General features: G+C 43.5%; 1 protein-coding gene across 1 annotated transcript in view; it reads left to right on the top strand.

Moving 5' to 3' along the window:
- The first annotated feature begins 4411 nt into the window (after positions 1-4411).
- LOC147465140 (uncharacterized) overlaps positions 4412-17218 on the top strand; it is a 51619-nt gene continuing 38812 nt past the window's right edge. Inside the window, exon 1 of the mRNA XM_086518403.1 lies at positions 4412-4603. Coding sequence (XP_086374529.1) covers positions 4487-4603 — 117 coding nt within the window. The 5' untranslated portion in view covers positions 4412-4486. The remainder of the gene's footprint in view (positions 4604-17218) is intronic.

Here is a 17218-nt window from a genome sequence, read left to right as displayed (position 1 = left end):
GGGTCACTGTGTGCTTTACAGCACAATTTTCGGGCATCTGAAGTTCCGTTGGTCCTCAAAAAGTCGATTTTTAGCTACGTGTGAAGCTAAAATTCATTTTTTTTAAAAGGCGACTGAGACCTAGGCCTGAGCGTGAGCTTGGGCTTGGGTTTGGGCTTGGTCTGGGAGATATTCCCGATCCCGATCCTACCTTTAAAATGTTAAATTTTTTTATTTTTTATTTTATAAGGATAAGGTCGTTGCAGCCTGCGCGAGAGCACACACACACTCTATCTACCTACTCTTAACTAATACACCTACTGTTACACACTAACACACTCTATTAACTCTCACAGATCTACTTCCTAATTACTGTACATAGAAAACTAACAACCTTAGTACATAGAGAATAAACACAGTACCTTTGAAAACTCTATTAACAAAGAAAACTAACAACCTTAATGCACAGAGAATAAACACAGTACCTTTGAAAACTCCATTAACAAAAAAAACACACAGTATAACACCAAATCCCTCTTCTCAACACAGACACACTCCTTCATTACCTTTCCTACAATTGAAATTACACCACAAAAGAAGCACAGAGTGCCATTCAAGCTTAGTGTATGGCAATCCCCGGCAACAACGGCACCAAAAATGTGCGCGTATGTCGCACGTGTCAATGCAAGGAACTTGCCGATACACCACGTGCGAGCCACAAATGGCTCCAAGCACACAACAAGCCTAAACTAGTAAGCTCAAAGATGACGATGGTGTGTCACTCACCGCTCTATGCTTGCTTTGTGGAGGATTCCTCGCCGCGAAGAAGATGGAGACGCTGCTACGCCGCGCTCAACTGCTTCACCGCCGTCGTGCCTTCGTAATGCTCGATCGCCCACACACTCCCTCTCTCTCTCTCTCTCCCTCTCTCTCTCTCACACACACACACAAAGAGATGAAGAAGAAGAAGAAGGAGATGGAGCAAGAGCACTCTTCAATTGCACAAATGAGAGAATCAGTGAATTTTAGGTTTAGTTGACTTTTATATGAGCTCACCCCATTCACACTTGGGCGCCCATGCTTAGCCAACTAATCCCTTGAATGTTCCAGTTAGAGTGCGCCTCTCATCGGCGATCACTCTTACCCTTTTCCTATTGGACCGACAAGCCCGGTACCTGACTCTACCAAGTGAATAATACAACGTCCGTCGTAGGTGATATGGTGTCCGTGAACCGTGAGGGTTAACAAGAGGTGACAGAGGAGCACAACAACAGGGACATGAATCTCATTGCTACTATATGAAAATGATATTATGTTGATCTGAGATTCACTAGAGGGAATGCAACAACATTTGGATGCATTGCACGCATTTGCTAGTGATAGCGGCTTATTAGTGAACCTTGGCAAGACCAAGGTTATGGTGTTCAACACCACATCACAGTGGGTCACGCGATCTGCACCTACCTTTGCATATGGTCAGGAGATGGTGGAGTATACAGATGCATACACTTACCTTGGTGTGGTCTTTAGTGGCCCAATGTTTTCTTTAAGGAGAGCAGCAGAGACTAGACTAACAAGAGCGTATATGGCTTTAGGGAAGATGGAGAGGATGTGTTTGTAGGTTCAGTTTCAAGAACCTCGAACGGAACTATGGATTTTTGACACTTTGGTCACATTAGCTATGCTTTAAGAGGTGCAAATATGGGGGCCATCAGTGGACTGCCATAGCCAGGCTAGTAGTACTGGTGGATGTAAGTGCATGGAGAGGCCTCTGGTCTCTATGATTTCTCAGATGATTAGGGCCAAGGCCTCAATACTGCATGAGATTATCCATGCAGAGCTCGTTGTTCCCCCCGTGGTTATCGAGGCACTCACTAGATCCGTTTCTTTCATACACAATATATGGAATCTCCCCAGAGACAAATATGCCCATCTAGCTTTGGAGTCTTCTTGACAGCTTGCCTCACAGGGAGACACCTCTTTTGGTATGCACAGATGACAGCTTGGTTCAAGATGCATGGTTTTGACATGGATATATTACCCCCTTTCCAGTATTCGTTGGATGCACCCTCTTTGTCTTCACGCGAATCGAGATCACTCAGCTCATCAGATAGGACTTGATTCAATTAGACACTAGGAGGACATGGATGCAACCTATGCATGTGCTTGGCATGAAGATCGCTTTCTACAGAGAGCATCTCCTTGAGCTTACAGAGGATGGTTTTGTGACCAGACTTGCCTACATGGACACTCACCTATCCCATGGATTATGATGTGCTATTGGACACATGCACACATCATCACATCAATTAGAGATTGAGGCTGGTAGATGTAGAGGAGTACCAGCAAAGGCCAAGATTTGTCAGCTATGCCATATAGAGCCAGAGACAAAGTTACATCACTTATGTCACTGCCCAGTCTACTATGAGATATGAGGCCATTTCCATTACCTATTCAGAGAGGGTTTTGGACCACTGGCCAAAGTTATGAGATGTCAAGATCATCGATGCCTTGGGCTATTTTTATTAGAGCCGCGCAGACATAGGGAGAGCCCCTTGAGGAGACCAAATAGTAGGAGACACTCACAGAGGGAGATCATTGATTTCTTCAGACTACATACGCGACATCAGATGAGCACACATCACAGTAGACTTCAGTGTCCACCTGTACCAGAGGTACACTGACTGACAGGGCCAGTGAGCTTGGGAGATTTAGACACCCATGACTGCAAGGGTCATCAAGACATCGGTGAAAGCTGCATCAGAGGGTATGGACTGTTCTAGCACGACATGCGAGACACCCAGTTAGAGTACTCACCAAGGAGGACATTGATGAGCTTCGCCAAAGACCGATGCTGGATATCATAGGATAGGATCTTGATTCCAACATCTCAGCCTTTCATTTCATCTCATTTCATCCCATCTCATTTCATTCCATTTCACTTTAGCTCAGTTCAGTTTCAATTTCTTCAATTTTCAGTTTTCAGTCTTTTCCACAGACATTGTATCCGATTCACCATTTGTAAACTCTTTTGTCTCATAGGTCACTTTGGCCTTTCGAAGAAGTCAATATATCATTTCATTTCTCTCTCTCTCTCTCTCTCTCGTAGAGGCATTGGGGGTTGGGGGGGTTTAAGCCATCTATGTGTGAGTGGGGTGGGGCCGAGGGAAGAGATAGAAGAGGAGACCTAGAGACCAGATGATAGAGCCAAAGGGTACGATGGAGATGGAATCTCACAAAGAAATCAATGGGTTTAATGTAAGAAGAGCCATAATATAATGAGCGCACTTTCCCGTGCGTCTGTGAGAGCGCTACTAGGGTCACTTGGCCACACTTGAACCCATGACTCGGGCCACACAAGGGATGGGGGGGAGATGGAATCTCAGAAAGAAATTAATGGGTTTAATTTTAGAAGAGCCATTATATAATAGTCTATGAGTGCTACTAGGGTCACTTAGCGACACTTGAACTCATGACCTTGGCCACACAAGAAAAATATTCAACCAACCAAGCTAGCTCCTTTGGACATTCAAAACGTGGGTTTTAATAACCCGAATATTAACATATCATGTCATGCCTCGTAAATGTACCAATGATTTGTTTTTGCCGTACTCACAATTGTGAGTGTATGATTTGTATTAAACATAAAAAAAAAAAAAGCAGCCTCAAGCTCGTACCGAGCCTTGAGGAGACATGTGATACAACAAAGAGCTATAAAGTTTACCCATGCAACTTTCCTCACAGGAGGTTGTGAAGGCTAAACAAGCTTGCCTCCACTCATCTGAGTTCTTCTTCTTCCCCTCCTTGAACCTAGCCGCCGAGATCTCATTCTTGAATATCCGACGGTTCTTGGCCTTCCACATGTGCTGGAAAAAGTAGACTCTCACAGTTTGAGAACATATCAATAGCGCTTTGCTTTTCATCACTTTTCCTCCTAGAAATATATCATTTATATAGAACCCTATCTTCCACATCCTTTAGAACCACTTGCATAGCTTGCTCGCTAGGCGGTGGGTAAGATTAGCATGGTAATAAATGTACAAATGAAATTACGAATATTTAAAAACACTATCATCTCAGGCCTCCTAGGCTATCCTCGTTGATAACTAACACGGGTCCAACTTATGGGATCAACGGCGAGGGGAAGATCAGCCGTTGATCGCGTGGGTACTTTAATAAAAAAATGAGGTTCCCTGCTGCGCGTCCCGCCCTTCGACCCCACGACCTCCGCCTCCGCAGCCCACGACCTTATCCACCTGCCCTATCACGTCGTGCTGAATGCAATGCGACTTTGCGCAATGAAAAGCCTACCCCCGTTGTTGCGTCGATCCGACGGCCCAAATCGCGCGCGATGCCGTCCACTCGCCTCCGCCGTTGATCCGCGAGTTGGACCCCGTGTTATTTATAAACGAGGCTGCTATAGTAATTTTCTAGTGGCTTGCAGAAGGCTCACGGCTGTCGCACCAGCCATTAAAGCTACGAGGTCACGCAACTGGCGTTAGTGATCATGGATCGTCACCTTCCCATTCCGCCTGGTACAGAAGGACACGACGCCATCTCCACGCTTCTTGCGTCTGCGCGCCTCAGTATCAGCCAAGGCAAACCTTCCTTGGCCTTGCAAGCGGTATCATCCTTCTCAAGTTGTCTGTGTAAGCGAGCACACAAATATATACACGCGGAAGAGAGAGAGAGAGAGAGAGAGAGAGAGAGAGAGAGAGAGAGAGGACTAGGGACTATGTCGTTGTGTTTTGCATACTGGTAGGGACATGTTCACCTGCCGTAGCTTTTCTTTTTCCCTTAGAACGCATCCTTGGAGAAGTATAACACTAGATGAATGGGTCCTTCATAATGGTAGATCCTCAGCAAGGAGTGGCAATGGTGCACTGTAGAACAATAAATAATAAATAATAAGCTTAAGCCGTGATTCCTACTTGGAAAATATAGAAGGAATAGGGCCGAGGGAATAGGGCCGATATATAAAATGAGAATGCTGAGAAAGTTGTAGTAGTTGCATGTTCATGTTTTGTCTTGTCAATAGCTAGCTTGAAGGTCGATGAGCTCATTTCTTGCTATCTTTTTGTTCTGCATACCCTAAAGAATTTTCTGTAAAAGGCAGCAATGGATGTGCACACACACGAGAGAGGGAGATGAGTGCGATGGCGACACAGATTGCTGAGAGAAGCTATCATTGTGCAAGTCCTACTCTCTCTCTCTCTCTCTCTCTCTCTCTCTCTCACTCCATTTTTCTCTCTTGGACCATCTTTAGAAAATGATATGTGGAGCGGAAGAATAGGACCATGTTTGAGATGACTTGGACCATGCTCACTTGTTGGGATCTACCCGTCTTTATGGATCAAGGCCACTAATATAGTAGTTCATACGCTCAAGGGGCTTCCATTTTTGGAGTTTTGGGAGTAATGCCTATGTCTCTGCTCCAAAGAAGCACAAAGGGAAGTTGGGTTACGAGTTCCACATGATGATCTTTGTTCGATACAACTCTCTTTCCTTGGGCTATCATCTCTATATGGAGATCATGGCTAGTCGTGATAATGTCCTTGATGAGCACGTTTCTTCAGAGGAAACCTCGAGTTCTGGTCCTCCACTTTATCTTCGTATTTTTCTTTACGGAGTGTTTGGAGATCTTAATGTGATTCCTTTCTCTTGTCGATGAACCTTTCTCCCTGGCTCTTGTGGGAATTGGGTGGCACCTGTTATTCTCTTTGAGGATGATCTTATTAGAGGTAGCCATGTATAGTTTCACCTTTTGTCTGGTGGTGGTTCTTAAGAGCAGTTGGTTGTGCTTGGCTGTATGTGAGGTAGGTGTAGCTTAGCTGGCTTGTTGAGCCATATGTCTGTGCTTGGTAGGTGGGCGAGAGGCTTTTACAGGGTTAGGGTCTCTATTTTTGTTGCGTGTAGGCTGTAGCCATGGGTCACTTTTGGATGTTGGCATAAATGTGCCGTGGTCACAGTTATGTTATGTGGCTCTTTAGTGGAAATTGTAGCTTTCTCCCCTACATTTCTAAGTTGCTAGCTGTAGGGTGTGAAGGGGGCATTGAGATTGGTTATGTATTGAGACTTCTGTCCTATATGATGCATTGACCTGCAGAGATAGCCGGTATTTTGGGCATTTCAATCTCTCTCTCTCTCTCTTTGCAATTAAAGTGGGGCTTTGATTGTTTGCATTATACAAAATTGACCATATATCCATATACAAGCAACTTGGGAAAAACATAGAAAGATATTCAATGAGATCAAAAATCTTAAAAAGAACCATAGGATACATCTAGGGATAAAGATACTCTAATCAGATAGCAAAGTCTAGCAATTTGGATTGTGATCAAGTCTACACAAATTTGCCCAAAGTTCTCATGCGATGTAATGGAAGCACACAAAGTCGAGTGCTAACAGGTGTGTATGTGACTGATACAAAACATCCAATGTACAAACCTCCTGTAGCAACTCACGAAAGCCAAGTGATTGTGACAGGCTTGGGCGTGTCGCCAAAATCATTGGCTTCCACTAACATTTCTTGTTGATGTATCTTCTAAAAGGATGGAGATCTACGACACAAGCATATTGAGCCTGTAAGAGAGGCAAGAGGGACCCAATTGTCGTCCACCTCGAAAGACAAAGGAAAGTACCAAGATACACATCTCTCTTGCGGTGCGCACATGCATCTAAAAGGTTGCTTGCATTAGGGGGGTTCTTGGGTAGTCCACCTGTTACGTCCTTTAGGGTTAGGGTTTTTGTATCGAGGTCCTAATCGCATCAGATCAATGCATTTGTTTAGGCCCTAAACTCACTCTCCCTGCTCATGCCAATTTCTTGGTTAAAGCCGGAATCGTATTTTCCATGGTCAGTTTTCTCTATGTGGAATTAGCATCTAAAGACATCTGCATGATGCTAGGAAAATGTGTGTGACCTTCGGGTCTAGGACGGACTAGATTGAGTTTTGCAGGAACTGGCCGAGTGTTAGATTTACACCACTCTGCTGCTTCACATAGGTCTTCGGCATACTTGTATGGCTAGTATGTCTCCGGATTGGCCACCCATGTATAGGTTGCATTTTTGTCCAGCCGCTCAGATTTGGGGCGGCCACCTGCCTAGTATGGACTCTCTTGGGCACTCATATAATGGGGGCAGGGGGAGAACCCATTATAGACAGATTGACAGTGTACTGGTCTTACGCTTTGGTAGTCATAGGGGGCTGATCGTCTCCCCTTCCCCGTACCAACGTTTGTGTTCTATTGTCTCTCTCCCTCTCTCCTCACGCTTCCGCACACGCGCACTCACATGGTATCAACAGCTAGCTTTCCATGGTCTTGAGACCAGGCGCTTCTTCTGCATCAAGTTTTTGAATTGAGTCTAGCCAACCTTTTTTCTCTCGGATTTCAGTGCCGATTGGCCCGACCAACTTGAGGCGACTTGGCCTTCACTGCTGTGGGTGAAATTTTTGGTTATCGGTCGTTTCACACTTGCTATACAATGTTTGGCTATTTGTGACTTCAAAAAGAGGGTCCCAAAAATTAAATAAAAATCAAGGGAAAGGAACGGTTTTTGGTTGTCACAGCCGCGTAACATTGCCTTGGAATCCATTGTTTTCTCCTTTCAACAAGGCATTACCAGTGTTGGCAACGTCCATTAGTTCAATGGCACAATTCTGTAGGAAGTTACTGAAAATAGCACTTATGCATAACTTCCGATTGTACTTCTCTTAAGCTTTTGTAGCTAGCTGCATTGAGTTGGTGCCAATGTGTCATAACATCAATTTCAAACTCATTTGACAACCATCCAGATGCAAACATCTGTTTGAAGTAAACCCATGTGGCGATTGCCTGTCCTTGCATTAACAAAGTTGTCCACCATGAATGCGCATTTCCTTTTAAGAAAGTGGTAGCTTTACGAACCTTTGAAGGCTCTGTAATCCCCCCCCCCCCCCCCTCTTGCATATGCAATATCGAACTGTTGGAGGAAGGTAAGAGCTTTCGTTTGTCTTCAAACCCACTGGAAGTCTCAAGCTTTACATTTGCACCACCTTCTTTATATAGTTTCGGCTTGTCAAGCAATGTCAAATTGTCATAGGGAAGTGTCTGCAACATGGGAACAGTGGTTGGGATCATCTGTGCTCCTTGGCCATTAGCATTATGGTTTCATGGTGCCATATTTGCTTGCTGATTAGAAGAACCAGCCATACCAAGTACCCAAAATTGGCCCTGACCACTTTGAAACCCTGGTTGTAAGTAGACATTACCATACATAGGGTTTGGCATTATGCCTTGCATACCCCAAACACTATTCCTTGCATATCTTGTTGATTTCCAGGCGCATAACCAGCCATGCTTTGAAACACAGATCCACCTCCAAAATACCCATGATGCAGATGCATTGTAGGTGGTGGAAATACTTGATGCTCAGCCGAGAAGGTAGTTCTGTGACCATTTAAACCAACATTTGGACACTCAATGGTAATTGGAGGAACTGGTATAGCCTGAGAAATTGGCGTCGTAGGTTGTAGCCACTTGTTCATGGACAGAAAGGGTTTGCTCTGGAGCCTCAAGTGATTCGGCATGCGAATGCTCCTCGTCTTGCTGGGTGACATTTGGGACCTGCCCATGAGCCTCAACAGGCTCTACTGGATGAGAATGTTGCCTTGCTTGCTGTGACACTGGTGGAACTTGTAGAAACTCCATAAACCTGGGATTTTGCATCAACCGGGTAAACACATTCACAGCAGCTGCCAACTGTGTTCTGAACACGTCCTCATCTAGTTGCCTAGTCATTATCCCTTGAATTCTCGCGCACTCACATCAACAAAAGGTGTAGTTAGTGGTGGTTGTGAACTTTTACCCAGCTCATGCACTAGAGGAATAGCTTGTTTGTATTGTGAAGAGGAATCTTCTTCTCTAGTGTCATCTGTCGTGTCAGCCATAGTGGAATTCCAAATACTTGTACTTTTGTGTCTTCGTCTAAACCAAATCAAGGCTCGCTTTTTAAGGAAAAGTGATGCTGTCTGGGCGACAGAACTGTGCTTAAGGGTGGTAAACTTTAGCTCTCACCGGTAAATAAACCCTCTAACTTTCCTTGTACTATACGACACCAAGTAACTTCTCAAATAAACCTGTAACTAGATTTCACCACTTCAAAACAATACACGACTTGGTAGCTAGAGTCTTTCCAAGGGGACAATGACACCTTGTTGGCCCCAAAGGTTGGCGCCCCTTTCGGTATTTCTTTATTCTTATTGCACTTGAGAATACCTTCAAACTTCTACAAGCTGTCCCACTTTAATTGGGCTGAAAATTCCCTACTCTTAGCCCAATTTCGGCAAGTCCAATTTCGGCAGTAGAAGGGCAATAGAAGTCATCACGGCCTAGAACCCAAGTAATGGGTGATTTTCCACGCACTTTAGAGCACTTCTATAAACCTGGCGAGAAATTTCAGTACGCTGACTTCTGTGTTCTTTTTGGCCTCTAAAATGCACCAAAATACCTGTTTGACAGTTCCCTAGCTTCCCCAAAGCTCCTAGGACATTTAGGTAACAAAAGTGACCGAAACCCTAAACCTGCAAGAAATTATATCAAGCTGTAATTCTCTGTTTTGCGCTCCGATTCGCGGGTCGTTCGCTCTTGTGGGTAGCTCTCGAGCTCCCATACCTCTAGGGTTACTTGTCCTTTGCTTTAGATGAGATTCCTCGCGAGAAATCCCTTCAAATCGTCGTGTTAGCGTGTGTACCTGCTTTGAATCAGTGATTAGCTGATTCGGTACCTGTGCAAGAGGGTGTTGCCTTGGAAATCGAGCACAGAATCCCCACAACTGTACATAATAGGTGAAATAGCCCTTGAGTTGGGCATCGTGAATATGTACTCAAAAGGGGAGAGAGATGCACGAGAGCGGAATCATCGTGCTACATAAAATAGAGAAGGCAAGCTTTCCATTAAAGCCGTGATCACGTGCACCCACTACACACGCAGAGTAGTCATCTAATGAACCAAAATCGGCCTTGTCTCTCTCGTGAACAATTTGGGTGCCCACTTCTAGCATGAGGTGTCCTTTGGAGCTCCTCCATCTGCCAAGTGTCCACTTTGCCCATTTGGTTTAATATTCCTAGTACCCACCAGCTTATGAAGTCTCGTCGAGGGGCCTTTATGAATTTAACTTAGCCTATCCACTTCTCTACTAGTCAGATTTTAGTGCCGATCAGCCCAACTATCTTGTGGTTGCCTGGCCTTGACTCCTGCAGGTCAAACTCTTGGCCAACAGCCGTTTCCTTTTGGCCATGCAATGTCCAAGCATTTGTGATTTCAAAAAGAGGGTCCCAAAAAGTAGTTAAAAATCAAGGGAAGGAAACCAACAAAGAAGTTAGTGTTTGACATAGTCTTGTGACATACCCCCCTCTTGAAATCGCAAACGTTCATGATTGCATGCCTGTTATACATGTCACAGATGATTTAGTGTGATTAGCACCCTTTTATCATCGCATGTATCCGCAAGAAAGATTATCAATCATATGTACAAAATTCAAATGACTTAATGAAACCTTCATACTTTTGTCATTTCTGTCCCTAATAGAAGTGAGCATTGTACCTTTAACATTTGTCAAGCAATGTACACTTCTATTGCATTGAATTTGTATGTACATGTGAATTGCTAGCTCCATGCCCTCTTTAGAGCATCTTGAGTTGGGGAAAATACGTGGGTTGTAAACAAAGGCTTCAAGGTAAAGCTGCGATATATTTGGTGAATCTACCGGTTCACTTTCGTCCATCCACTTCGCATTCATAGGCGGATAGTTTTTGAACGTCACCAAATAATGTTTTGCAACTTTTCCTGTCACACAGGACAGGAAGCGCTCATATTCAAAATAATGCACAATTCAATTGATATTCAGGTTTTCACACAAGATAAATACTCGAAACTTTGACAACACATTGGGGGCTAGAAATGGGCTGGTCCCCCCCTTAAAGAGAATCTTTATTAGTAGGGAAATTCATTTTATTACAAGCACATAAACCGGAAAACGAGTGAATTTATTTCACTCTTGCCTCCATCGTGATCTTTATCTGAGAGAAAGAGAGTATGTACTCTCTTGCTCTATCTGAGAGGAAGTGAAGATTTTCCTGTAACTGAATTGTTCTTTTATGGACCGGGGTCCCGTCCGCTTGGAGGGACTACCGAGCCAGCGGGAAATTCTTACTTTTCATAAATTCATTTATGACAAAAACAAGTACCTTGCTGAAATTTACTTATGTGCAGCCCAATAAGCTGATTTGAATCTTCTCCCTCTTGCTCACATGCTGGCAACTACTCTTGGCTTGTAGAACTATATCTGGAGCACATTCGATGGGCTCTTTGGCTGAAAATTGTTGTTTGGATGCTTGTTTGGCTGCGTTTGTATCTCCGGACAGCAATTCCTCTTTGTAATGGTTTGTTACTCGTCTCCTCTCGCGTAGGAGGTGCCTGCCGAGTGCCCGCTTCGCTACTAAAGAGCTTGTGGTTGAGTGTGTACCCTTGTGAAGGAAATACACACACACAAAGCTGAGAGAGAGAGAGAGAGAGAGAGAGAGAGAGAGAGAGAGAGAGAGAGAGAGAGAGAGATAGAGAGAGAGAGTCTCCTCACCCTTGCCCTATTGCTTTGATGTGCTTCCTTCTCAATGAGTGTGTGGCCTCTCAGCAACACACTGTGTGTGTGTAATTTTTCTGTAACCCCCTCTCTGCATAAAATCGTGAGGGCTATATAGTGGAGAGAGGGTGACGATTTCTCTCACTATAGAAAGGGAGTGTGATTAGAAAGGGAGTGTGTAATTGATGGTAATTCCGCCAAGTGTAGAGGTGTAAAAATCACTCTCATGTTGGCCACGAAAGTGCTCGAAAAATAACCCACGCTGGCTTTGGGAAAGTCTCCACGTTTTTGAGTTTTAAGCTGTAATTAAACTTTGGCCCTTTCACATTAAGTGGCCAAAACCTTTTAAAAACTCCCAATTTTAAAAGGTTTTTGACCCCCCTTGCAAAAACATACATTAGAATCACAGTTTCATGCATTTAACTTCACAGACTACCACTTTGGTAATTCCCTGCATAAAATAACGGAAACATGAACATTTAAAAATACTTAAAAATATTACTAGGGCATCCCCGAAACTTAACATATTAATCTATTTCTGATCGAGATTGCACTCGGTGTTCTTAGAAACCCATCTTCATTTATGTGCTTGATCTTTCTAGCGTTGTGTGTTTTGTGTCTGGTTATTTTGCACTGTACGCACAAAAGGAAAGTTCATAACGGTCTTAACCTCCGTAAATCTTGTCCCGTTTAAAAAAACTATGGATTCATTAATTTATATGTGCACATAAAGTCTTAAAAACCATAAAAATCATTTTTTCAATATTAGAAAATAGATGTTCTGCTATAGACTAAGTAGTTACATCCCTCTGGCTTCTATACAGCTGTCCTCAAGTGTAAGGCTTCTAGATAGTTACTAAGGATGTCCGAGAAAGATTGTAGGTCTTTTTCGGTCATCAATTGAGCATTTAGAGGAGAGTAATTCCCAAACTTAACTAAATACTTACGATGAGGTTTTTTGACGTTGCTGATGATGAATGATTTGTTTTGGAAGAAGAATTTCTTCAGTTTCATCTACTTCAAGGAGATCTTCTGTAACTAGTTCGGCAGGAGGTTCGCTAACGAAAGGTCGGAGAAGACTCGTGTGAAAAGAATTATGGATTTTCCAATTCTCGGGAAGATCCAATCCAAATGCTATGTCATTTTTTTGTTCTGTAATCTTAAACGGGCCGAAATATTTGTTGGAAAATTTTACAACTTTCCCTTTTTGATTGGCCCGTTTCTTAAGTTTGGCTTTATCAAACTTGACAAGAACAAATTTCCCTTCAACAAGCTTCTGGTCACGACGATGTTTATCTGCTGCTTTCTTATGTTTCTCTTGAGATCCAAGGATAGCGGGCTTCACCTGAGTGTAAGCAGTCTCTAGATCTCGAACAAATTCATTAGTTGCAAATATCTTATTTTTGGTTAGAAAAATTGGAGGAAGATGTGGTTTGCCATAAATAACCTCGAAAGGAGCTTTTCTTGTATAGGAATGTACAGTGTTATTATAGGCAAATTCTGTGAGAGGTAGATACTTCTCCCATTCTCGTTGGTTATCTGAGACATAGCACTTTAGAATGTCTAAGACCTTGGAATTTGCGATTTCGCTTTGTCCATCCGTCTGAGGATGATAAGCTGAAGAGAAGTTCGGCTTAGTTCCTAGGGTCATTCGTGGGTCGCAATCACTGACAATCGTTTTGGGCATACCATGATGCTTAAAAATCTGGGCCAGAAAAATCTTGGCCATGTGATCAGCTTTGATGGTCTTCCTTATTGGAATGAAATGTGCTTGCTTATTGAATCTATCAATAATAGTCCAAATTGCATCATTTCCATTCGGGGTTCGGGGTAAATCCATGATAAAATCCATGGCAATACTTTCCTAGGGTACCGAGGTGCCAATAGGGGTTGAAGTAAGCCAGGAGTCTTATGGCGATCATACTTAGCCTTTTGGCATGGTACACTCTCTTTGATGTATATATCTATGTCAGCTCGTAGTGTTGGCCAATAAAAATATCGTTCTAAGGCTTGTGTGGTTGACATTATGCTTCTATGGCCTGCGTAAGGCAAAGCATGAGCTTCGTGCATCACCTTTGCTCTTAAGTGGACGTGCCACACAAAGTGCTTGATGAAAATACAAATATCCATCTTTGATAGTGTAGGGAAAAATATCAGTACCGTTTTGTATTTGCTGCCAGATTTCACTGAAGTCTGAGTCGTTAGGGTACATCTCGGGTAGAGACTCCAACTCTTTATGGTGTACACTCGTGATGGCATTAACTTGCGGCCGTCGAGAAAGAGCGTGTGTGACCACATTCTTACTTCCAGAAGTGTGTAGGATCTGAAAGTGAAACATAGAGAGAAAATTGGCCCACCGCATCTGTTTCTCAGACAACTTGCATTGGGGGAGAGAGTATCGGAGACTTTGATGCTCGGTCTTGATTATGAAATCTGCTCCCAAAAGGTAGTGTTTCCAAACCGAGAGAGCATGAAGGACTGCCATAAGTTCTTTCTCATTGTTGGAAGCATGAAGCTCCGCATCACGTCGTCGTTTGCTTTTATAAGCTATTGAATGGCCTTCTTGGTTAAGAACTGAACCAATGCAGTCACTTGAGGCATCACACTGCACTTCAAATGGTTTTCAGAGATCAGGTACTATGAGAATGGGTCCATGGGTAAGAAGGTACTTGAGCTTTTCAAAAGCTTACTTCTGTTTCATACCCCATGTAAAGGAGATGTTTTTCTTGGTAAGGTCGAGGAGAGATGCGGCTACATGAGTGAAATGACGAATAAAGCGTTTGTAATAGGAACAGAGTCTGAGAAAACTATGGATATCATACACCGACTCTGGTTGTGGCCATTCTGAAATAGCCTGAATTTTTGTGGGATCCATGCGTACTTGATTATGAGAGACTATGTGTCCCAAATAGTGAATCTCATTTAAGAAGAATTCACTCTTCTTAGCATTAACACGAAGTTTATGCTGTTGCAATTCTTAGAAAACAGTCCGCAAGTGTTGTTTATGTTCTTCCGCTGTCGATAAGGACGAAAAATTCGATCCATCATTCGATTGAATGTTGTTGGAGCATTATTAAGGCCGAAAGGCATTTCTAGAAACTCGTACAGTCCAAAGTTTGTACCGAATGCAGTCTTATGTATGTCTTCCATAGCAATACGAACTTGGTGATAGTTGCTCTTGAGATCTATGCGGTTGAAAATTCGTGTCCCTTGTAGCTTGTGTAAAATATCATCGATTTGAGGAATCGAAAATCTATTCTTGATCGTAATCTTATTTAGAGAACGATAGTCGATGCACATTCGGAAAGTGCCATCTTTCTTCCGAACTAGCAAGACTGGTGAACAATAGGGAGAAGTGCTAGGTCGCACAAGACCCTCCTCGAGAAGTTCATTTACTTGTTTAAGGATTTCTTCTTGCTGCATTAGGCTAATCCGATAGGGTGACTGATTCGGGGGTGAGCTGCCCGGAATGAGATCAATGCGATGATCTTCCGGTCTCTCAAGAGGTAATTCATTTGGGAGAGTGTCGATAAAACAATCTTTTTACTGGCTAAGAAAAGTTGGACGATCTTTATCTAGATTAGTCAAGACATTTGCACCACTCATCTTTCTTTTTGACAAAAAATCAAGTAAGCGGAAAGGCACTTCTTTATTTCTTTCTTAGCACTAATGTGACTGACCATAGAAATAGGCCAGTCACTAGCACTTGCATCTACATCATATTGCTGCCCTTTAAAGGAAAAGGACAGTTTCTTGCTGACGTAGTTTGGTATGGATGGATTTGGGAATGCAAGGGCATTCCCAAGATGACATCACATCCTTGTATAGGGGCAACTAGAAAAGACTCTCATTCAGAGTACTTTCCGATCTTCACATGTCGCTAACCTTGGATGGGAGTGGAGTTTGTAGTCAAGCCTTCGAAGGTTGATCTTGAACTGATTAAAGTTTCCAATCTCTCAAGAGTGAGACCAAGAGATTCTAAGGTATCCAAAGAGATGAAGTTGTCGGTGCAGCTTGGATCAAATAGGATCAATACTCTTTGCCCATTTAAACTGCCCTACCGTTTGAGTAGCTGCCTTTTTCCCTTCTCCTTCTTGGTGTTGGCTTGGACGTCAGGTTCTGAATTTGATTTAGGAGGAGGTGAATCTTTCTTAAGTTGTGGTCAATCTGGTTTCTTGTGGCCTTTCCCGCCACAATAGAAACATTTGTCCTCTTCCATGTATGCCTTCAAGTGAGAGGGAGTGAGGAATTTACTTTTCTTCCCTCCCTCTGGCTTCATCTCTGGGCCTTTGGGTTGATCTGAAGGCCGCTTTCGAGTGGAGTTCTCTGCCTCAGTAGTGAGACTCGAGAGCCTTCTGTTTTGCATGAAAGGCACTAAAATCCTGTTTACGACGAGTTCCTTTTGAATGCAAGTTACCAGCTATCAGGGCGGACTGCATCATAATTTGAAGAGTGTTTTTGGGAGAGAGTTTCTCACTTTTTTGAAGTCCTGGTTGAAGTCCCGCTTCAAACTTGCGCATCTTCTCTGCCTCAGAAATTTTCATAAAGGAAGTAACTTTAAGGAGGACTACCCAAAATTTGTTGACGTAGTCGGATGCAGCTCCATGCTCTCTTTGGGAGAGTGTCACCAGGAGGTGTATTTTTCCAGTTGCCTTCTCTAAATATGTACTACATATTTTCCTTAATTTTATTTTTACTTGTTTTCTCGGAACCCTTGAAAAGGTGCAAGTGGACATTGCATGGCCAGTGTAAAACGGTTGCCGCCAAACAGGTTTCTCACATCGGGAGTCTAGGTCGGTCAATCTGGGATTGGTCGAGCCAAGTAGCACTGAATTCTGATGAGTATGGAAGCCTGTGTGCGCCAAATGAAATCTGGGCCACTCGGAAAGTCACAACTTTATAAGTGAGTGGGAACTAGGGAATTAACTCAAAGGGGCAAACTGGACACTTGGCATAAGGAGAGCAACCTGCAGGACACCTTAGCAAGAGGAGGCACACAAATGAGGCTGGGGGCTGATTTAAACTTCATTAGTGACCTACAGTGTGTGTGTGTGTGTGTGTGTGTGTGTGTGTGTGTGTGTGTGTGTGAGTAGTGGGTGCAGGTTGACAACTTTAATGGAAAGCTTGCCTCCTTCTCTGTCTCATGTAGCACGATGATTTTCTCTCGTGCATCTCTCTCTCCCCTTTGGCACATATGGTAATGCCCCACTAGTTGGGCTACTCAGATGAATATGTATAGATCTGAGAGTTTATGCACGTTTGCCAAGGCAAGAGGCTAGAGCCTTCTGAACAGGAACCGGATTAGATAATTGCTAATCCCCCACAGGTACACACAATTCCATTGCGGAAGATTGCGAGTTTGGAGAGTTTTCTTGCATGAAAACTCGTCCAATTCACAGGAGGACTGTCCCATTGCGTGCGGGAGCCCTTGGGACACGCATAGGCGTGTTCGCTCCGCTAAAAATAATCCGAAACAACAGCGTGCTGTGTTTTTTTGCAGGTTTAGGGTTTCGCATCTAAACCGCAAGGGAACACCAGGGGAGCTCCGTGAGAGCCTTGGGATGTGTGTACAGGGTTTTGGGCATCCGACATCAGAATAACAAAGAATTACAGCACACT

Source organism: Adiantum capillus-veneris, chromosome 1 (assembly GCF_014529385.1).
Source record: "Adiantum capillus-veneris isolate H3 chromosome 1, ASM1452938v2, whole genome shotgun sequence".
Lineage (NCBI taxonomy): Eukaryota > Viridiplantae > Streptophyta > Polypodiopsida > Polypodiales > Pteridaceae > Adiantum > Adiantum capillus-veneris.
Note: the sequence above shows the minus strand (reverse complement) of the source record. Positions and strands in the feature narration are given on the sequence as shown.